The sequence below is a fragment of the Microchirus variegatus genome (genome assembly GCF_963457635.1).
Source record: "Microchirus variegatus genome assembly, chromosome: 6".
NCBI lineage: Eukaryota > Metazoa > Chordata > Actinopteri > Pleuronectiformes > Soleidae > Microchirus > Microchirus variegatus.
The window spans coordinates 25,872,737-25,897,129 of record NC_139807.1 but is presented as its reverse complement, the minus strand read 5'-3'; the positions used below and the strand labels follow the sequence as shown (position 1 = coordinate 25,897,129).

General features: G+C 43.2%; 1 protein-coding gene across 1 annotated transcript; it reads left to right on the top strand.

Moving 5' to 3' along the window:
* On the top strand, positions 1 to 23,990 carry cbfa2t3 (CBFA2/RUNX1 partner transcriptional co-repressor 3; the record flags this gene model as incomplete). The annotated part of the gene is made up of 10 exons (XM_083890594.1): positions 1 to 121; positions 5,031 to 5,272; positions 5,361 to 5,450; positions 7,805 to 7,986; positions 12,234 to 12,517; positions 14,225 to 14,310; positions 15,993 to 16,188; positions 17,146 to 17,214; positions 21,025 to 21,215; positions 23,622 to 23,990. The coding sequence occupies 10 exons, from the start codon at positions 1 to 3 to the stop codon at positions 23,988 to 23,990; spliced, it is 1,830 nt and encodes a 609-aa protein (XP_083746720.1).
* Between the last annotated feature and the right edge of the window lie 403 nt (positions 23,991 to 24,393).

The following is a 24,393-nucleotide window of genomic DNA, read 5'->3' as shown; positions in this document are numbered from 1 at the left end:
ATGCCAGATTCACCTGCGGATGTGAAAACCCAGCCCAGGTCCACCCCACCCACCATGCCTCCACCACCCCCGGCTGTCAGCCAAGCAACCAATCGCAGCGCTTCTTTCACCCCGACCACCAGTAAATCAAGTAAGTGGATATGTGTTAAGATACTTACATCTTAACACTGTTGTTGTTACTACTCTGCCAGTGAACAGGCAACGTATTTTCATGAAGGGTTCGTATGAGCACGTATGGAAAAGTTCACTACCGTTCAAAGTTTGGGGCTTAGAAATGTCTTCATTTTTGCATTATTTTTGTCCTTGTAATATTTAATGAATCAGAAATACACCATTTCTGTGTTGTGCATCGTCACATGACCACGTGGCAAAAATTATCTGCGAAAGCATATGAAAACACTGTGCATTACTTTTCGTAGCTTTCAGTGCGAACAGGCTTTATTTATCTGAAAACAGGCTCTGTCAAGCAATACTATCAGACCTGAACGAGGGAGTTTTTGATTGTGTGTATATGGCAGTAACGCAAGACACATCTGTCTTGGCATTAAAAAAGACTCACTTCCTGTGTGCAGTAGCGTTAATATTGCCCGGTAATATGAGGCCTAAGCACCTCTATAAGACACACATAGAGAGATGGTTTGAAGGTAGCTTTCCTTGTTTTATTTAAAAGTTACACTCATATTAATGAAATCTGTGTGAAAACGTTCAAACACGGTGCATGTGATGTCTTCTCATCACACTTTGAGATACTGTATTAAAGGGACAATGTGTAGTATTTATGGGTTTATATGACCCAAAATCCACTTTTTTATACATATTATGTGCTCCTGCATTGTCTAGTCGCTGTATAATAGTTTTTGTTTCATTTTCGTAGTGTTTCAAAAAGTCATGTAAAATAACATGGTCGCGGGCCGCGGTTGCATAGCCACTGTTAGCAGCGAGACGCCATGTTTCTACCGGAGCCTGTAAGGACAAACGCGAGAGAACAAATCAAGCGTCGCTTTATTTGTAGCGGAAGTCCCGCCTCCACTGTCTCAGCTTCGTCTGCTACGGCCGCGGTAGCTCGCCCTCTCCCTCACCTCACGAACCTCATCTCCTGACACGGAGAAAGACGACGAGGACGACATTTGACCGGCTGCGGATACCGTAGCGCTCAGGGAAGGGAGGGGGTGAGCAGAGCAGCAGTTCTTTGTTGTACATTTCAGCCTCTCCTCTAGATGGCACTATAAACCTTCTTACTTCACCTTTAAGTAAAACTGTGTCACGTTCACGAGTAGAGAAGAAACCCAAATGGCACAACACAAAAATAAACGTTGACTTTCAGTTGACTTGGTCAAAAGTCTCGGTCACATCAGGGAAACAAGTGTTAAGAAGTGTATAATAATAATAATCCAGGCACAAAAACACGGAACTAAGAAGGCTGGAGAGCTTTTGTTTGCCACTCCATGACAATGACAGTGCGGCCGAGGCGAGGGGAACACGACCTGATATAACTACTCTGGGAAGCTAATGAACAGATGAGCTGCAGGTGAGAGGCAGAGCGGGAGGAGCACCAGGTGAGCAGAGTGGAGTTGATTGCCTGCAGGGCAGGATCTGAAAGGAAATGTCAGTGAAATCATGGCATGAAAACAAACTGACATTAGTGTGAACCATCACAAATGAATGTTTGAACGTTTCACCGCAGATTCGCTGGAAGCGATGGTGATGGTGTTTGCTGTGTCTCCTCTAAGACGTTTAAAGCAACAAAGCTACCGACTCTTATCCAGGGACAATAATGAATACTTAGGCAGTTCACAAGGCAAAATATCGCTAGTACTTTGCATTTTAGCTCCGACTTCTAAGTTAAAATGTATTTTGCCTTAAGCTGTGGTAAATTAGAACAGTCAGTGGCCTTTAAATTTTTTAATTGCATATTATTTACTGTGATCACAAGGTTTGTCGTTTGATTACAGTATGAAATTAGCTGTGCTTCATTCCCTTTGTGTTCATTTCTTTTCCCCACTCTCAAATGCAAGCATACAGAATGATGCCCAAACCTTCTAATCACAGTGAAAAGTCTAGGTCACGCACTTATGTCTGAATAAAGTGAAATCAGAATGTGCATTGCAATGAGCAAATCACAACGGCTGCACTTTAATTCTGCCACTTTATTCTTCTGTTTTGAATCAGAAAACACTTGTATTAACCAGTATTAGTTGTTATTACTATAATAGTATTTGATATTTTCTCGATGCGTTTTTATTCATTAAACTGTATTAAATCTTCACATTTACAACACCTCAGAGGCCGTTTACCCCCGGACTACATAGTCAACTGTCGCTCTTAGGTCAACTGTCATGAAGGCTTTATAGGAGAAATTCCAAATATGTGTTTGGGACACACAAGTGTTGAAGTCACTTGTGTGTCAGGTGTGTATATGTGTGTGTGTGTGTGTCTTTACATTCTACTAAGTGTGTGTCTTTTCGTGTGCCGAATGCCCTTGTTGGTGGGGACATGTGTCTTTGAGCGCTTGTGTGTGAGTGTCTCTGTGTTGTTTACCAGCTGGTACAGGGGGGACATCAGCCGGGGTGCTGCTGCTGCGGTGTTCTAGACTACTTTCTTCCCTATATAGCAATGACAGGCCATGTTGTTTCACCTGTTGTGGCGGGCGTTCAGCAGTGAGGCTCTCTCCTTTTACCTCTCTCTCTCTCTCTCTCTCTCGCTCTCTAAAGCCAGAACACAAGCGCTGCCTCTTGGGATCACATGGGTTAGTACATATGTGTTGAGGCCCTCAACCCCGCAGATTAGAGCAACAAGCATGGCTGAGAAGAAGAACGGCGGCAACTCGTCGATTAAAAAAACTCTCCATGGTCTGGTGTTTAATTATGAGTTTAAAGTTGAAATGTAAATGTAAATTAGGGAAGGTCATCAGATACTGTTAGTCACGCACGGTTGACGATTCTGCCTGTCTGCGATGTGTCCATCACTACAGGTGAAGCTAACAGGTCCGTCGGCAGATTTGCTCATGACGGTGCATTCCATTTGTAGTCAGAACTCAGATATTCCGAGTTCATAGTCCCCAAATTGGGATTTCCAACTTGTAGAACCTCATTTATGCTGCGTTCCAGAGCCCATCCAAACAAATGGGATGTGGGACTTATCCTACCTGAATTGTACTAGCTCCTACTTCAAAGCGTTCCAGCAATTGAAGTCGAATGTTACAAAACAGTGACGATCAACGCGCTTTAGATTTATGTTTGAAGAGGCATTTTGACTGTCAGCAATTCAGTCTACTTACATAAACAAGCAAGCCGTATATGTAAAAGCGATACATATAACGTCATGAGTATACTTTTACCGTAGCCCTACATATCTTCATGCTAATGGATAAGAACAACGACATAATTTCACGCCATAACATGAAAAACAAGTTGCGATAAAATTCCTGTATCTAAAACAACTCTACACGCAGAAAAGTAAAGTTTATAGCCTATTCATGTGACTCCATGGGAGCCGCCATTATTCTCCGACGTCATTTTGGTGATTTCTCCGACTTCGCGAGTAGGAGGTCCCACTTCGACAGGCATTCCAGTGCACTTTATCTCGTTGGAGGTAGGAGAAGTCCCACGTCCAACTGGTTTGGTTGGGTTCTGGAATGCAGCATTACTACAACATGAGATTCCAAGATGGCTGCCATCATACAAACACTGCTACTTTTAACATCAATAGCACTTCTGTCACAATCAGTTGTACTGTTTTATTTTTATCCGTAGACATGTTACTACTACTGTTATTGTGCGCAAAATACCGAGTTGAGCACGTCGCATCAAGTGGTATTAGCCCGAGATATGTTAGCATTTCCGACTTTTCAGCTGAAACACATGGAACTCGGCGGGTGACGTTACGCGTTCCAAGTTCCACGCTACTTCCAGTGTAAATGGAACTTTGCCCTCAATGGTTTACAACCCAAAATACTTTCATACTCATTTCATTTTGTATTGTGACTGTCTGCCCTGGGGGGACGTTTAGCTTGTGTTTAGCTAGCTTTGCGTGCTCAGCAAAAAATAATAACTGTCTTGTTTTCTGGGGGCAAAATGGATCCACATTAAGCTGCACTCACAGCGCCCTCTGCTGGATCAACCACAATCACTTCAGATAGTCTGATGATCCTCCAGGCTGTATTAGTTTGAAGTGCCCTACCCCCCACATTTGATATCCAAATTTAGGATAAAAAGTTCAAATGTAAATGTAATGATTTTCAAAAGCTTGAGTTGCTGCGACACAAATATGACGCAAGCATTAAAATTGTCTTTCCTCTTAACTCACAGCGCGTAATCGTAGTCTTCATGGTGCGGACATGAAAATATGAAAAGAGGGGAAAAGGTCAAACGTGTGAGTGTGAGCGCTCCCGTGTGTTTATGAGTTTGTTTGTGCTTGAATTAAGAGGGATGTATGAGTGATTATTTATATATGTGTGTGCGCGCGTGTGTGTAAGTGTGTGTGTGTGTGTCTATTCTGAACCATAAAGCTGCAAATCTACTTTCAGCTGGTGGACAGGTGTGGGTCCAAATTTGGCTACACACCTGCTACCGGAATAAAAGTAACATGGGCCACAGGACTATTTTTGGCACCTCTTTAACAAGTTCCTCTTATAGTTGTGTCCTACTGAGTGAGTGGGGGGGGGGGGGGGAGTTGTGAGGAGCAGGGTGTAACAGACTGATATGGGGGGTGGAGGTGTGGACGGGGTCAAATGTATCACTTGTGAAACAGCTGAAGTTACCACAGACACACACACACAAACATATGCTGAGAGTGTTCAGCCAAACTGGCAGAGAAGTGAAACACAGAAGTCACTTCGTGCATCATTGATATTGTGTCAAATTTGAGTCTGTTTCGTGTTTAATCTTGAACTGCATAGTCTACTCTGTCAGCGGGATGATTCTGTAAGTGTTTCTTCCCTCATCATAATCTACAGATCTGTCAGTTGTTCCCTGCGCACTGACCCATTTTCACGCTGACTCTTCCCTCTTGTTTTGTTTGTTTATCTGCAGTGTTGAATGGGAGCAGCCATTCCCCTACTTCACTAAACGGCGCTCCGTCCACTCCCAACGGCTTCAGTAACGGGCCAGCCATGTCATCGACAGCCTCGCTGTCCAACCAGCAGCTCCCGCCAGCCTGCGGAGCTCGGCAGCTCTGCAAGCTGAAGCGCTTCCTTACCACGCTGCAGCAGTTTGGCAACGACATATCGCCAGAGATTGGAGAGAGAGTGCGCAGCCTTGTGTTGGGGCTGGTGGTAAGTTCTCATTATATTTGGCCTGGTCCTGTAAAAAAGAAAACTCTTGTGTGCTTGTTGTCTTACTCCCCCTCTTTGTCTTGGACAGAACTCCACCCTCACGATCGAAGAGTTTCACTCCAAACTTCACGAGGCCACCAATTTTCCTCTGAGGCCATTTGTCATTCCCTTCCTGAAGGTAAGGGTGAATTCCAATTACTTGCTTAACCCTCAATCTCAAAAATGTGCGCTCCCTCTAGTGCAAGTGCTGTCCTGATTCTCAGAAAAATTAAGTTGAGCGAGTTTAAGGGCTGTATCGCCCTCAATATTGAGATTTTCCAAGACCACCCTTGGGAGCAAGGGCTACCCAGAATGCATTGCGTGTTTTGACAAAACAAAGCGAAGCGAGTGCAATACAAATTAAGTATTTTCTTTGTTAATAGAGATATAAAAATTATGAAAACCATTGTATTATCTTAGTTTAGGCCCATATTATGGATTACTGATGTCATTGTTGCGTAACAATTATTTTTATTTTACGATCTTTTGTCAATAGCCGGGCCGGTGCGGACAAGCGATCGTTTGCTATGGTTTACTTTTCAATAAGCCGTGGTGTGTGGTAACTGTCAGCTGAATATGTCCATGGTTGTGGTATTTGTACGAGTATCATCTTATAACTAACTGACAACCTAATAACTTGACTGACAAACAGATCGTAACAAATAATCGTGACGTAAATGTGTTCTTCTTCTTCTTTTTTGGAGTTGACAGACTGGACGCAGCTTTCGCGTTATTCTGCCCCCTGCAGTCTGAAGACGTATTTGCATTTAAGGGGTGTCCCATTTCTAAGTGACAAAATAACCCTCAACACTTGGTTTTGACGGCCAGTTAAGATTAAGGGTTGAGCTTGAGGGTTAAGATAGGAATTGGAATCGGCCCTAAATGTCTATGCAGAGGTTTTTACGTAGAATAAATCAAGCGTGATGAACATGGTTTATTGCCATATTATGGCTAAGGCTCAGGACGGCGTGTTTGCGTATGTATTCTGTAGCAGAGGCATTTGCCCTAAGACTCTGCTTCCTCTAAAATGTCATGAGATAAATGGTCAAATACGGTGATTTGAAAAGCTCAGCTTCAATCGATCTCTCTATGAGACAGCACAGAATCATTTTAATTTCACTGTTGTGAGTGAGACGCAGATTAGATAAATGCGGCAAAATCGCCACTTCCAGGGAAGCTCGTGTCTCTGGGAGTCAATGCAGCAGTGGGCGGGCACAGGCGCTGGGCTGATGCGTTATAGAAATATAAGAGACCAGAGCCTTTTCTGTTTTAGTCCACTAACTTAAAAAAACTGACGACAGAATCTTCTAAGTTGTTACCAAGCAGCCAAGTAGCTTCACTGAATGAATTAACACATTAAACTGAGAATCAAATCAAAATAAGAAAATAGATCCTCGGTATCGGATTTTACTCATCCCAGCTTTGCCGTATGATGGAGATAAAAAAATTGAAAACAACAGCTTATTCTTATTCTGTGTGTGTTTATGTACTTGTGTGGGGACTTTGCTGTCGTTACACACCAACAAACTGGGGACTCCACGTTGAACATGGGACATTTTTTCAGCTCCCCTGTCAGTCATGCTTTAAATCAAGCTCAAATTATCAAATCTCGTGATTAGTAGGGACTTGGTATAGGCCCATACTCAGCAGTGCCCCTGCTGGCTGGAACAGGGATTTTAACACACCATTCACACACGTCGTTTCTTAACACTTCCTCCATTGTCTGAATGGCTCGCAACTCCAGGCAAGTTTTTCAGATAGTAGGAGGGCTATTCATTAAACTGCTTAGTGAAGAAGTCAGTCTATTGAAACACAATGAATTGTTTTTTTAAACAAAATATAAACGTTCAGCTTTAGTAGATCAAGTAGAGAAGTTTCAAGCCTGACACTATCAAAATAAAGGAATGCACAGAAAGCAGGAGAGGAATAAGTATTTTAAAATCTTCAAAAGAAAGGACACAATTAGAAATACAATGGTCAGAAGAATTAACCTTTCTTTTCTGTTTTAAATAAGCATTAATAACTTATTTAGAGTTTGACTTAACATCAGATTGTGTGTGTGTGTGTGTGTGTGTGTTAGATTAGACCTTAGACCTCCTTGCATGCAGTGGTCTGCCACATCTGGGACATTGCAGCAATGGCTGTATTCTATCAAGCAGACAGGTCTGAGAGAACTGTTTGACAGCACTGTTATGACAGACACACACACTCAGACAATACATACGCACAGCAGACACACACACACACACACACACACACACACACACACACACATGCGCGCGGCAGAGGAATGTGTCAGGCGACCTGTCTTATCTCATCCTGTCTATTTATCTATCACTTTATTTCTTTCCTCGCCCTAATCTGGTGTTATTTTACTCTCGCCCCCGTTAGCCCATTGTTCCGCGTTGACTTTTCCCCGCTCACTCTTCAATAAGTTTACGATACACTTCTTAAAATAACTTTTTTTTTTTTTTCTTGTTTCAACCACTGAAGGCGAACCTGCCTCTGCTGCAGAGAGAGTTGCTCCACTGCGCCAGATTAGCCAAGCAGACTCCAGCTCAGTACCTGGCCCAACACGAGCAGCTCCTGCTGGACGCCAACGCCAGCTCGCCCCTCGACTCCTCCGAGATCATGCTGGAGATGAACGAACACGGCAAGAGAAGGACCCCTGACAGGTAGCGTTTAAATTCTCACTGTTATTAAACACACACACACTCGTAAACTTACTGTACTCACTGGCAAACTCTGACACAGTCAGTGTTGTAAATGAATTATTTCAGGGCATTTCAGAATGCCCGGGCGACAACGGGGAGCTATAAATCCTGTACGCAGGAGGCGGAAGTCTGGACAGTCCTGATGCCAGGCAGGCTCTGCCAGCTATCTGGGAGGGAGGGAGGGAGGGAGATAAACGAAGAGTATGAAAATGAAGGCAGAATTAAGAGAGGCAGAGAAGAATGGAGGCAGTGACGCACAGTTAGATGTCCTCATTCCAACCCAAACAGAGACAGAAAGAGCAGCAGTAAGCTGCGGTTTACTATCATCCCACATTTGTCCTCCTCCCCTGTGCTCGCCATTATTCTCTGCGCTAAGAAGCTGACACAAGAGAGCATTAACAGGCATTTTCTCTTTGTCTCCAGCCATAGACCATTCATAAGAACTGGTTGCAAAACTAGATGCCTCTTTTCAAAGGCATCATGTGCTTTCTGAAGAGAGTCTGACACTGGGAGACCATGAATGTTTACTGTTGTTATAAATCACATAAGATGTGTGTGGGGTTTGACTGGGAGCGTTGAAGAATCACCAGTCTCAAGTGAATTATGGTTTTTTTTGCCCAATCAGTTGACTTTACTTTACCATACCCTGTTCTGGGGAACAAGAGTAAAATGTAGGTACAGTAGGGGCTGGTTATTTTGGTACCTTTCCTAACGGAGTAGAGCTGCAACTAACGATTATTTTCATCGTCGCTTCATCTGTCAATTATTTTCTCGATTTTTCTATGAACCGTTTGGTCCATGAAATATGTTAAAAAAAAAAAAAAAAAAAATCAGTGTCTGGAATTGACAATGTTCTCGAATGCCTTGTTTTGTCCACAAACCAAAATGATTCAGTTTTAATGATTTCTTCTGTTACGTGGAGCAAAGAAACAAAGAAAATATTTACATTTAAGAAGCTGGAATAATCATTGTTTTATCTTGTTTTAATAATGAAAAAAGCTTCAAACCGATTAATCGATTATCATAAGAGTTGACTTTTTAGTTTAGTAGATTAACTGTTTCAGCTCTATAATGGAGTACTACTGTACGAAAGCGAACTATAGACTGTATATTAAAATGAACATCGTCTTCCAGTTTGAAAAGGGAGGCCCAGGACGTTATAGCAGGGATAACAGGGATTGCAATAAATAACCCAGTTTGAATGGAAGTCTACAGGAAAATTAGTCTAATTTTTCACTTTATTTATAATGCCAGTAAACATTCTTGTGAGGAGTCTCAGTCACTGGTTTCAGCTTTTCTCCAATAGAACCTCATGTACATGTTGTAAACGATGTTCCCATTAAGAGGAAAATAGACGATAAAGCACAGCACATAAGAGAGATGACACCATGTGACAACCAGAAGACGATGTCCATTTTTATATACAGTAGTTGGCCCCTGGTGGCTAACTGCTAAATCCTTTTCATTCCATAAGTGTCCATTTTTACATACATTCTACGGCATTTCCCCATCTTTCTTTTTGTCCTTGTTCTCTTTACGGCATTTCTGTTCCTTTCTGATCCCCTCCTCACCTTTTTTTTTTTTTCTCTGTCTCTTTGCTCGCCCTGATGGCCTGACCTGCAGGCTCCCAGCAGCTGTCCATATGTCATAGATGTGTCCAGATGGCGATGTGCTGACCGTAATACTTTTCTGAGCAGAGGGTGTGGGTGTGTGTGTGTGGGGTTGGAAAAACGGTGGTGGTGGTGGTGGTGGTTTGATTCGGATGCATAATCTCGCTGTAATCAACACACCTCCCCCTCCTCTTCCTCCTCCTCCTCCTCCTCGTCCCTAAGTCTGGTTTAATACAGGGAGGGTGGGGGTGGGGGGGCGGGGCTTCATCGTGCCAGCTGTTCCTGCAATTTGTCAGATACTCTGGTGTGGTGATGTGTGTGCAAGTATAGCTAACATGCACATATATACACATGGATAACCTAGCAGGAGTGCATGAGCATTCACACACACACACACACACACACACAATTTGTCCACCGCTGCATTTATTTGATCCCCATGACGATAAAGAGCGATTTCCATCCGAATGCACGGCTATTGCTCTCCAGCTAAACAGATTAATATCAACACTCCCATTTTAAACTGTCCAGATGGCTCACAAACAAAACCTCTCTCTCTCTCACTCACACACACACACACACACACTCAAAGTACACAGACACAATTGAGTGTCACTAAACATCTGCCAAACACACAGCATTCAGCCTGTGCTGCCCTTTAAGCCTGAAAGCAGAGTGTGAGGGAGAGAAATACTTGCAATCTAAGTGCAAGTGTTCAGATTAAGAGTCTGAGACTCAGGATGTACAGTCGGACGTTGGCTTTGTTTGGTACATATGGTGCACAGCTGTGTGGAAGCTTTACTGTAAGTCAACAACAAGCAGCATTTCCATCAGCAGGGATAAATGACGTGCACCTGGTTCGCATTAAAAATGTATACAAGATTTTAACTGAAAAAAATCAGATTAAAGAAAATACACTTTTATGTGTGTTTCCATCCAAAACTTGAAATCTTAGGCAGCCACAGAGGAAGCATGAGAAGGTATGACTTGATGACGTAAATGAAGACCGCCAGTAGCTGCTTCATCTATCATTATTGTAGTAATATATGCTTCTTGCACTAACTGGAGGAATGCTGTGGTTTCCTCATCAGTCCACACATCTTCCAGTGGAGTGAAACGTGGAAGTTGCCGTGATATTTAAGTCACTTCATTTCTAATGGTCATCATTTATGTGCACTGTACTTATTTGTACATGCTGTACATAAACAAGTTGGGGTTTTTTTAAAGGTGCAAATCAAAAGTACAAATAGCAGGCAACGCTAACCTCGTAATGTGGCGTGAAGGGCTTTGCGGTTCTTGCTGGGACAGGTTTTCCTGAATTTCTACTATGTCTCTAATAAGAACTTTGGAGCAAAAACATAGGAGAAAACTCTGTGTGCGTTCTGTTAATGATCCTTTTGATGTTAAAAAAAAAAGTGCCTCAAAAGGGGGCATCACAATAAATGTCTGGCTGACAGAGCTGAACACATCCTTGAGTGGAATAACAGCACATGTGGTCTTTGAAACAGACCTACGTACACACATATAGACGTGTTATGGAGTAGATTACAAGATTTGACAGATTGCACATGCCTCACTCCTGGAACAACACTTTGTATCCAAGCAGTTAAACTTTCATCTCTCACAAGGTCTGTTTTTCACGATTTTACTGACATTTATTACTGGCCTGGCTATAATTTGTTTTTTATTTGAAATCATGAAACAATATTGAATTTGTAAGATCCCACAAAACACTGCCCACAATAATGGAACATTGTGTAAAATGGAGCATTTATTGGTGAAGTTGCGTTGTTGCAGCTCAGTATCCCTCACACTTCTCTTCCAAGTGTGTGGGAAGGAAAACTAAAAGATGTTTAATTTGTCCATTGTGGGCAATATCGTAGTCCAAAATGGCTGCCGCTGTAGAGCTGACCCGGCTGATTCTGGGTAAAAAAAACAACAACAATTCTTTACAGGGTGACTGTTAAAGGAGGCATATTATGTGAAATCAACTTTATAATAATTGTAAAACTTATATTTGGGACTCTGGAGGCCCTATGAGTAGGCAAAGTGTGAAAAAAGATGACTCACTCATGTTTTTGTGGAGATAAAACACACAATGTTGACTTCCGCACTCATTGTTACGTCACAATGAGACATTCCTGGAATTGTTGTCTCGCAGAGCTCCGCTTTATCCCTAAAAATCGCGAGAGTGCAAGCAAGGGCAATAGTATCCGGAAGAGCGGAAGTCCACAAAGTGTTCTATATGACGGCAATGTGCCGGCTAGAGTCGGCAAATGATGGCTTTTCCAAATGCTAACTGCTGTTAGCTGCCGGAGCCTCAGTGACACTGATGTAGTTTCCTTTGTCTTATTTGCATTTAAAGAGACAGGCACCCAAAAGCGAGCGTTCTGAACTGTTTGGCAGATGTTCAATCTGCCAAACAGTTCAGAACGCTCTGGTGCTGTGGTGCTTCATCCTTAAGGTATTTTGACCAAAGCATGTCACAGACATGTTCATTAGGACACCAGGGAACTAGCTTAACGTGTAGAAATAGGGAATAATATGTCTACTTGAAGTATTTCATGTTTGATTCCACTCCCTTGTTCTCCTTCACAGGACCAAAGAGAGCTCAGAGAGAGATGGTTTGCACCCAGAACACCTAGCGAAGAGGCCGTGCACCATCAGCCCCAGCCACCGCTTCAGCCCCAGTACGGGTCTTCCAGCTCACCCACCTCCCAATGGCCTCCCCACACACCCCCCTAATGGACTACCGCACCCATCGAACCACCAAGTGGGACCTCAGCACTATCGCTTAGAAGACATGGCGCTGGCTCACCAGTACAGAGACGCTTACAGACATAACGAACACCGCGACGCTCGAGACAGGCATCGGCAGACAGGTATGGAATATCTGTTTACCGGATTAAATGAATCTATAGATCCACATACGCACAGTTGCACAGATGTCAATGCGGTGTATGTGATGAACAAAGGCCAGTTGTCAGTCCGGCCGTGATAATCCTCGTGGCAGTGAGTCTATATAAAGCGCACAGCCGTTCATGCCTATGTGCTACAACTGTGACAACCATATATGCCTGCCTCCTGCTTTCCCATATGGAAAGAGGTGAATTGTTATAGCTAAATGTACAGTCAAGTGGAGCTATAGTGGGGAAATTTAGTGAATTAAGTGACTCTCTGTGTAGTACTGCCCTGCCCTACACTTTAGCCAGTCAGCTAGCTAACATTGAAGTCCTCCAATTGACTTTTCTTGCTTTTACTGGGGTAACTGTAGTACACATGACTTTTTTTGGTTTAATTGTAGCGCAAAGCAAAATTACAAAGAAAACACAAATTAGCAAATTAGCATACACAACATAAAAGAAACATTCTATGTGCAGCTACAACCGGGGTCGTACCTATGTTCCCCGGGTCCTATGTTCCCCGTTTTTCCCAAAAAAGGTCCTATGTTCCCCACTTTGTGGAAGCCTGGGTGTGGAGCTCCAGGGTAAAGGGTTAGCGTTAGGGTAGCGTAGGGTTAGGGTTAGGGTAAGGGGTAGGGTCCTATGTTCCCCGGGTCCTTTGGGTGAAAGCGGGGAACATAGGACCCGGGGATCATAGATACGGTCCCCTACAACCCACAGGTGAACCAATAAAACTAGCTTAGCTAGTATCTACTGCACTCAGAGTAGTAACTTGGTAGTTTTCTTACTGGGCACGACAGATATTAACAGTGTTAGTCTAGTGGTTAAGTAATTGGGCTTAGGATGAGAAGGTCATAGGGTCAAATCCAGCTACCAGACTGTCTATTTCATTTACCATATTATTATTGTATAAAGCATTATGAGTATTAAGCATTAATAATCCATAAATCATATTGTATAATGCATTAATTAAGCTTGGGATGCATAAAATATTACTATAAATAAATATATTGGGTGTGTGCTGGTAACCTCGACTGGACCAGCCATACATTAGCCCCGCATGCCACGATGTGTCAGACCAAGGTTTTCTCAAAAGTTGGCAGCCCTGCAATGTTTGACAAAAAAATACAGGCAGCTATGTCACAGAAAAATAATCTCCAAAGCTGAAGCGTAGTAGAAAACATTAAAAGCAACATGAACTAGAAATAACGCGTTTGTAGCCTCACCTGCGTGGAGACTTAAAAGAGTGCTCACTCTGACTCTATTTTCAAGACCAAACAAACACAACGAGGTCTCAGTCACAGTGAGGTTTTAGTCATATTTCATTTGGAAAGTCACACTTCTGAGTTCTCAGGACATTTCAAAGGCAATGCATGCAGCCTTTATGTGCTTTATATTAAAAATAATTCAGCAACAAGAAACGTATTAAATGTGCAGACGATGGAGTATACCATCAACAGGATGTAATCCATTCAGGCCACAAACAAATACTTTAGTTAGTTTAGTTTATTGAGCACAATTATGAGAAAATGTGAAACTTATCTCTGTCAAATCACAGATGCTAAAAAATTTTCCAGGCTTTTACTTGTACCTCCGGGCAGTAAAATGGTCATATTATTTAATAATAACCATACAGTGCATACAGTAAGCCTAACAGATATTGGTCCTGTGTCACCTTGTTTGCAGCAGTGCACGGAGCTCGCCAAGAGGAGGTGATCGACCACCGTCTAACAGACAGGGAGTGGGCCGAAGAATGGAAGCACCTGGATAACGTACGTATCCAATATTGTTCAAATGTGATTCATTCAGATTGTACTGTACCTTTATTAATCCATATTTAGCTCTGGTGGACGACACTCCATGATTGTAGTTCTATGTCCACACAAGTCACTGCTGGCTATCTGAACGTAGCCTTTGTTTCATTCATAAATATCATGACACACACTGGGGGAAAGGAGCCAATGGGACAGTCGGTGATATTATTGCTAAGGATGACAAGGACAAAAACACTCCTTCACATCTGACAGTTAACAGTTGATGGATAGGTGATCCTATGAGGTTCCATGTGAGTGTGATAAATTAACAACACGTGGACAAAATCATCATGTTTATAAGACATACACACACTGAGATAGAGCGAGAGAGAGAAACAGGGCCCCAGATGGAGCTCAGGACCCAGCAGAGAGCAGCTCCAGCTGGGCAGAGCAGCTGAGAGAAGAGCTGCAGTCATGGAGAGAACCGGCCAGGCCTGGACCCCTGCCAAATTAGAAACACTTCACTGAAATAAATATAGCTGAAACACAGAGAGGAAGAAGGGAGGGAGGGAGGGAGGGAGGGAGGGAGAAACAGGCAGAGGCAGAGATGAATGAGAATAATGATATGGATTGAATGTCAACCTTGCTAAAACCCATTTAGCAGACCTGGCCAGGTCTGGAAACATACGGCACTGTTGTCATTGTTTACAACAGTGGGGCACAGAGAGAGAGAGAGAGAGAGAGAGAGGGAAATCTGCTGAGTTGGCAGTGAACGGAGCAGAAGGTTGGAAGGAAGTGGCTCAACTATTTCATCAGCAGTCCAGCTGTTAATTCATCGTCGCTGTAATGCTCTTAAGACGTTAAAAAATCACTGGCGAGCACAGACTTGGTGAACAGATTGGCGCAGACAGTGACACATTGTGGCACAGCAACACACACACACACACGTCTGCACGGTGGTACATGTATGTGTTTTGGGACGGATTAAAGTAGCTCAGGGACTCAAAAATACAACTATTTACTTTTGATTGGGCTCTGGGCTTTGTTCTCGTTATGGCATCATTCAGGTTTGGATTATAGAGTTTACAGCTGTTAGAGTTTTCGCACTCTCAGAGTCTGGGAAGAGACCAGGGCTGCAATTGAGATGTGACTTATTATGATGATGTTTTTAACTCAAGCTTCTGTTCAACACTCATCATTGCATAATAGATTTAGAACACAATGAAGCATTACCAAATAAGACACCATCATTTATTAACTAGTTTGTATTCTAATGCAAGGATGACAACATTAAGATGTTCCTGTGCCTGGTTTCTGTGATTTTACTGCTAGGTGTGTAAAAAGGATGGGTTTAATATAATAAACATGTTTTTCTCTGATTAAAAACAGAAAATAAAGACTTGTGTTGTAAAAAATTGTGTTTCAATGTGTAAATTCAATTTCATTTTCATATTTCATTTGGATAGACACACTGAGTTCTCAGGGTATTTCAAAGGCAATTCACGCAACCTTTATGTGCTTATGTTGGCAATGGCCGGGTTACCTGTTCAAAACAAAACAGTGTTACAGAAATGACAGGAAATCAGTCAGGAAAATAACGGTGAAGTGTTTTCTGTACGTTTTCAGCTAAAGGGAGAACTGTCAATCCTCTCCTGTTGCTTTATTAGTGAAGGTGAATGCTTCTTTTAATCCCGCCGCAGCTCCTGAACTGCATCATGGACATGGTGGAGAAGACGCGGCGCTCCCTGACGGTGCTGCGCCGCTGCCAGGAGGCCGACCGCGAGGAGATGAACCACTGGATCCGGCGCTATAGCGACGTGGAGGAGATGAAAAAAGGTGGGAGCAACGGACAGCACTGCCTTCCTCCTCCTCTTCCTCCTCCTCCTCCCACTCCTCACCACAACTCCTCCTCCAACACAGCTAGCAGCAGCGAGGCGCTGCCCATAGGAACTCCCTCGGCTGCTGAGAGGCAGTCGGGCAGACAGACAGGTAGACAAACACACACGCAGGGCATGTTCGGCAAAGCAAAAACACTCACAGCAAGGTAGTGTGCGGACGACGCCTTCATACATACGTTTAAAAACTAAAATTTGACTCATTCTAGCTCACAATGTGATTAAATACAAAGCGGTTTGAACTTTAAACATCCGATTACATCCATAAGATAGTTGTGTGTGGTTTAATGTCCACTGCATCATCAACATGGACGACCATGCCGTTCACTTAAAACATGGCTGCCAGCAGAGACAGAAGGGAAAACAGATTTCAGCCACTCAACAAAAAGCTCACGTAATAAAATCTGCACCTGCTTAAAGCCGACGATATCTCCAGAATGTGTTCTCTGCCGTTCATGCTGTTCGATAGACTTTTTCTGTGCCTGAGAAGTGAAGTTTGTAAACCGCTCTCTCTCTCTCTCCAGCTCACAGAGACAAAATATTCATTGACTTTGGTGTTTAAAGTCTTTTGCTCAGATTTACCTAAAAAATAAGGCAGCTGTCAAAAGTTGGACAGGAATTTGGTGTTTGTAATGTTTACAAACTTACAGTGAAGCAGAAAAGGCTGTCTAACAGTGAGATAAAGCAGAGAGCATAATGAGGATATTGTACTTTTTAGCAGTTTTTAAGCCTTTAGTTGAGCAATGGCAACTATCTCTTTAAGATTTATACCAAAATGTAACTTCTGAATTCCAATTCCTGCTTAGAGATGATGTTGAAAATGTTTTTGTTTTTTTACTGATGTTGCCACATACAGCTTTTCTTGAAACTGTTAGGGATGGATGGATGGATGGATTTTGTGCAGATCACGAGCCACTGTGAGCATGCAACTGAGACCGAGTGTGTGTGTGTGTTTCAGATATCCATCGAGACTTCTTACACAGGCCTCCCTCAGGATACCTGCCAGAAGAAATCTGGCGGAAAGCCGGTAAGAACCACACACATACTGTGTACACTGCTATTCAAAAGTTTGGGGTCACTTAGAAATGTCCTTATTTTTGAAGGAAATACGTGTCACGGCACCAGAGGCACGGGCAGGCACCGTTTTCCAGTTAGCTGCATTAGGGGACCGTATCTATGTTGTAGATACATAGGACCCTTTCTCTAAAAAAGAGCCCTATGTTCCCCACTGTTCACCCAAAGGGTCCTATGTTCCCCGCTTTGTATGTTCCCCGCTTTCACCCAAAAGGACCCGGGGAACATAGGACTCTACCCCTTACCCTAACCCTAACCCTACCCTAACCTTAACCCTGGAGCTCCACACCCAGGCTTCCACAAAGTGGGGAACATAGGACCTTTTTTGGGAAAAACTGGGAACATAGGTACAACCCCCTGCATTAGCTAACAGCTACTTCTAAACTTAAAAGTCATAATTCTGTGTTTAAAGTCATAATTCTGTTTAAAGTCATAATTTTGATAATAAAGTCTGAATTCTGAGTTTAAAGTCAGAGCTCAAATATTTTTTTCCTGTTTTTTAATCCTCTTCTGTAAAAAACAGACGTTTAGTGATTAGATAAAGAAATTCTGTTATTTTTGACTCCGGTGGAAGCAGGTGGTGGTGGGAGCGTTGCACCGCTCGGGCCTTCCTTGTCCTACGCTGCATGCGTAGATAGCGCCCATCCCAGGAGTCATCATGGCTCTGCTCTTGTTCCCAGCTCAGTCCCAGCACTATTATGTTGCAGTCATACTCCCAATACCCTGCGGAGGATAGATGCTGCTGCTAAAAATGACTGTGCTGCATTTTCACCAGCAGTAAAAAAAATGGTTCTTTTAATTGCAGTTGTTTTTCATACAGGTACAACAAGCATCCCGCTCTCCCCAGCACTAAAGCACCTCCAAAACAAGCAGGGTGAGTAACGCATTCAACATCTTACCTCCAGTGTCTGTGTGTGTATGTGTTTATATGTCACCTCTATCTCAGGAGCCAGGTACGACCTGATGCAGCTGCTGCATCTCTTGCTTTTTAATTAAAAACCAGACACGTATCCTCTGGTCTGGTTCAGGTTGAGAGACTGCGGTTGCTTTTTCTTCTTTTTTTTTTAAAATAAGATCTGAAGTGTTTAAAGCAGACCGAAATAACACGTTCCAGGGACTTGCCAAATCCCTGCGGAATTAAAACGTTAATATTGCTGCCCCCGTGTTTTCCATTAAGTGCTAATTGCCCCGGCATCTGCTGTGCAGTCTCCTTGATAAGAATTAATTAAATTTGCAAACTAATCTTAGTGGTGCATGCATTAGGGCCAGATAATTGAGAAGCTCGGGATAATGCAGATATTGTTTGCAAGGGGAGAGGAGAGAGAAGAGGAGGAGGAGGAAGGGTATCAGAGAGAGAAGAGGAGATGAAGGTGGAGGCAAGGTATAGAGACTTTTGTTTGAGTGTGACTTTACATATACGACAGAATACGACACTTTATAAGCACGTGAACACAGGAACGGAGCAGTGGCCACGGATCAGAAGAAGTGTGGATCACAAGATTTTCCCTCGACTGCTTATCTGCTGTTTTGCAGAGCAGTTTGAAACTAATGGAGTAGACAGTCAATGAAAAGTGACAGTTATTAATGACTTTTCCCTCAAAGAAACACAGTAGGTTTTTTAACTACTTTTAATTGTACTACGACGGGGGGGGGGGGGGGTGGATAGGGCAAGATGGAGACGTGTATGACCACAAGCAAGGAATTGGTTTATTGAATGAAGTGTGTCCACCTTCACCTCCACTACACTAGGAGGCAATATGGCAGAGTTGTTAGATCCATACACAATCCATTTATGTGACTCCCGATTGTTAAAATGAGTCTCTAAAGTAACGCTGGTTATTTGTAGCACTGCTCTTTTCCTTTAAAAGTCACAGAGTGGTCCTGTTGCACATAAATGTTAGTTATGGAGGTCTACTTACATATATTAACTTGTTTTTATGGTCAAAAACCTCCTAGTTGCTGTAAAAGAGCCGATTGAAATCCTCTTTTCTGACGCTGTTCGTCAGCCGCGATGTTTCAGAGTGAACTCTCACCCCCAGAAGACAGAGTCTTGTGATTGGCCAGTATATTCAGCACACCCGCTCTCAGAAGCACAGCTCCCCCCTCTGGAACGGTGGATGCACTGCTACTCATTATCAAAACATTGTTTTACCAGTGTTTAAAAATAGCTTCTTCACGACTCCCCGCCGCAGTCCCTTTTATGACTTTGACCCGGAGTCAGACCCAGAGTCAGAAGACACTGTCGCTCGTGAAACACCTCCACAACGGACGTTATTCTTCTTCTGCGGTTCAATGTACGCTACCGGATGTGCCCGGACTAGTGCCCGGAGCAGGACGATCGGCTGTTCAGGAGAACCGTTGTTTACTTAACTATTACGGGATTTTCAGAGATCTCGCTGAGCCCCAAGATCACAATAAACACAGCGTTCTCAGCAGTGGCTGAACTGTTTGTTTCGAAACTTCAGGGCTTCATAAACAAGGTAATGACGCAGATACACACCAAAAAAACAGCGTTAATAGGAACTTCCGGTCTAGGTCCGCTTTAATAAACAGACCGCTCCAGTTCGACTGTAGGCGCGCTAACTGCGCTAACAGAGCTAACTGGTAAACGGTGCCTGGACTCCGGTGGAAGCGCGTCATTCGTTAATGCCGTTAACGCCCAGCAATGATTGAAATTATACATGTATACATAATGTATAATTTCAAGCACCATAATAAGTTTCTCTATCACTTTTCTTCATTCGCAGAAAAAGGGAGTTTGGTTCCAATTTAAATGTCCGGTTTCATTCAGACTAACACAACACTCTGTTTCTCTAACATTATGTAAACACGCTGACTGACTGCAGGATAAAAGGGACAATGTCCTACTTATTTGAGCTCACACATTACCTGCAGGGTCACTTGCTGTATATATATGTGTGTGTGTTATTTGTGTCTTAGTGCGTTTGTCTACTTGGCACATCTGAAGGAGGTGGAGCGGGAGGCAGAGAAATCATTTAATCTTTACAAACCGCTGTGGTTAATGGCAGCGGAGAGGAGGAGACATTTGTGTTGGGGTCCATGCCTTGTGATCACAACAAACCACTTTAGCATTTGATGAATGATTAGTGTACATTTGTCAACACAGTTCTCAGGTATATATGCCTGTGTGCAACTGCGAGGCCAGTAATGAAAGATGGCAAAATGTAATCACTCCTGCCGCTGCGGGAAGTTTCTATTTTAGACTGCCATCTGGAGAGGATACAACACACACACACACACACCTGCCTGTTGTAAAAACACAGCCTCCTCACTCATACAGCCTGCGCTTGTGCTGGATGAACAATAGTCCCCATGATAAAATCTACAAAGTAGGAAGCCCTGCAGAGGAAATATGCATGCCTACTGCCGGGAAAATGATTCACTCTGCAGCGTAAACTCTAACAATTTCTCTTTAAACGACTCTTATGAGAGGAACGACATGCAAACAGGGAATCCCAGGACGTCGCATGAACAGCCCAAAAAAAAAAAAATCTGGAGACATCTGCTGTTGTCAACACAGAGAATGATTGTGGCCAGACGTGTTTGAATTAATTATTGAATAATGTTCCCCCCCGTCTCAGAAAGTTTTAAATCTTGGATGATGTACATCTGCTCGCTTAGATACAACAAGATGACAGCTTACAGGGCCTTAATAAAGGATGACAGAACAGACAGTATTGGACACAGCGGTCATCACAAGCACTGACTAACTAACTAACGCCCACCTCTTCTTCTCTCTCAGAGGAGGCTGTGAATGAGGTGAAGAGACAGGCCATGTCGGAGCTGCAGAAGGCCGTGTCGGACGCCGAGAGGAAGGCTCACGAGATGATTTCAGCCGAACGCTCTAAAATGGAAAGGGCGCTGGCCGAGGCTAAGAGGCAAGCCTCTGAGGATGCACTAACAGTCATCAACCAACAGGAGGACTCCAGTGAAGTGAGTATTACACGCCAACCTAACCTAGCACATCTCCTCTTGTGATGAATTGAAGTGTGGTTGTGTGAGATTTACGGATGCATTACCGGCACTGACTCAGCCACGCGAGCACCTCTGTTTCCGTTGGACCCGACGACCGAGAGAACCAACATTCACTCTCACTGATAATTACATGGCTGCCCGACAGGGCCAGAAGGAAAAACAGATGCCTCAATCTCGCTATTTTTACAGCCTCAAACTGAGGATTGTTGTAAACCGCTCTCTTCCAGCATCAACGTCCATAGAGAAAATCACAGGTGTTGATCCACAGCTGCCTCTATCACTAAGTTTAAATGTGTCTGAAATCCTTGATTTTGGTTTTACCGACACTACGGTTCAAAAGTTTGGGGTCACCTATACAATTGTTTTGTGTTTTCCATTACAAGTCACACTTTTGTTCATCAAAAGAGTTGCAAAATGAATAGAAAATATAGTCAAGGCATCGACAAGATTAGAAATAGTGATTTTTATTCAAAATAATAATTTTGCCCTTCAAACTTTGCTTTCGCCAAACAACCAGCGAAACTGTTTTCAGCTGTGCTAACACAATTGTAGCAAATAATGCTACAAATTGCATTATTTGTAGCGCTGCTCAATAAACAGACTGCTCCAGTTCCACTGTATCTTCACCAACAGCGCTAAAGGAGCTAATGCAGCTAACTGGTAAACGGTGCCTGGACTCCAGTGTTGTGGCACGTAAACATGACGTCACATGCGTCTTTTTCCGGTCAGTTGTCATGGAAACACGCCATGTGTTAATGTGCGTTAACGTTGACACCGTTAATTTGTTAACGTGCCCAGCACTAGTTTTCAAATCATCCAATAGCCTTCTAACGCGATTAGCAAACACAATGTACCATTAGAACACTGGAAATGGGCCTCTATGTACATATTCCATTAAAAACCAGATGTTTGCAGCTAGAATAAGCGTTTACCACATTAATAATGTATAGGGTGTATTTCTGATTCATTTAATGTTATATTCATTGAAAAAAATTGTTTTTTCTTAAAAAATAAGGACATTTCTAAGTGACCCCAAACTTTTGAACGGTAGCGTAAGTGACAAAAACTCCAAATTCAGTTTTTATCTACGGATTTTGGTGTGGGTAAGTTTCCTAATAGTATCATAGACAAGCAGGTATCAATTTTACTTGGTGAACATTTTGTTCAGTGGCTAAAATCTGTCTTTTCCTTCTGTCCCTGCTGGCAGCCAAGCTGTCAGTAGAAACACAAAATCTGTGTTAATAATAATAAAACTCTGCACAACCAAACTTAAAAAAAAAAAAAAAGCCTAAACAATCCCTTAAGTTTGGGCACTCTGCGGTTGGGTTCCTGTTCAACGGCCTGCAGCTCCATCCGTGTCTAAACGCCTGCCACACTTTTCCTCTCAGCCTTCCATCTTGTGTTGTGTAATCCACACACAGCTGCCTGCTGTTGGGTTTGGTGCTACACCAGAGTGTCATCATCGCTGTAGAAAACAGTCCAGTTGTCTGTGTGAATAAAAAGCAAACAGACCCAGATGGAGCTGGAGCGCAGCGCCAGACTCGGGCCATTACAGAGCAATTGACCACCACCTGCTGGCAACACAGCTCACTGGCGCTGGTGCAGGCCTTTTAAAGGACCAGTGTGTGAGATTTAGTGGCATCTACTGGTGAGACTGCAGATTGTAAGAAACGGACGGCAATTACTCGTCTCTTTCTGTTTTTGTCTTTTTTTTTGTCTGATGATACAGATATTATTAACTGTGTTCTTCTTTTTTGGTTTATTCTTAGGTTGTGTAAACGTCCACTGTCAAACATGAAACAAATACTCTTCTTTTTGGGTTCATGGTGGCACAGAATGGCAGACTTCATTAAACACAACCTTGCCTAGCATATACAAAGCTTATTAAAGGCTACATGAACCATTTATTATTAACTATGATAACTATGTGATCAACTATGTTGATAATCGATTAATTGGTTTGAAGCTTTTTTCATTATTAAAACAAGATTTCTTTATAATTCTCTTTTTCTTTAGATAAAATATAAATATAAAATATATTTTTTTAAAATCAATAAAAATATTATAACATACAATTATGACAAACACTGATCAACGTTTTTTTTTAATATATTTTACAGATCAATCGATTAATCGAGAAAAAAATCGACAGATTAAGCGATTACAGAAATAATCTTTAGTTGCAGCTCTAATTATTATTCATTTCCTGCCATTAAACCCTCCTAAACTGGATTTTTAGGAAACAAAACAACCTAATCTCTATGTGAAGACTAATATACACATAACATTCAAGGTCTGTGATGTTCTGGGAACAAAAAAGAGACTTATTTTTATCAATCCACTCTCTCCCCACTGTCTCACCAGAGCTGCTGGAACTGCGGGAGGAAAGCCAGTGAGACGTGCAGCGGCTGCAACACGGCTCGCTACTGCGGCTCCTTCTGCCAACACAAAGACTGGGAGAAGCACCACCACGTCTGTGGTCAGGGCCTGCAGGGGATGCCGGGGGGCAGCAGCGTCCCTCTGGGCACGCCCTCGTCCTCGGGCGCGCCCCCCACTCACTCGGAGAGCGCTCCGCCAGGACCTCTGTCCCTGGCAGGCCAGAGCAGCATTGTGGCGGGAGCAGGCAGCGGCAGTGGAAGCGTCTCCGCCAGCCCCAAAGAGAGCAGCTCGAGCAGCGCCTCGCGCTCCACGACTCCGGCTACCCCCGCCCTCCTGGACGCCACCTCTCGCTGACGGCCTGTTGTCCCCCCCCCCCCTCCCCGGATACACGACGCGCCAGTGCCCACACGCCACACAAACCAAACTGAGGAATCTTCATTGCACACGGCTTCCCCCTTTTCCACCGCCCTTATCCCTGCAGCTCTTCAGAGAATCTTCACACTACCTGATTATTAGCCTTTAAAAACACCTTTCTGTCTCTTCTTCACATACAAAGATTCCAGCCTGCGGTTCAGTGTAGTGTAAAAGCATGAACAGTGGCTGTGTCTCGTTAACGGAAACATATCAGATGTGTTTGCTGAGAACATGAACTTTGATGTAACATTAGCATGGAAGCTAAGGGCAGAAGGTAAGGGCTGTAGTAAAGCAACATCGATGAGGAAGGAAGGGAGAGGATTTCCCTTTAATGAAGTACCGA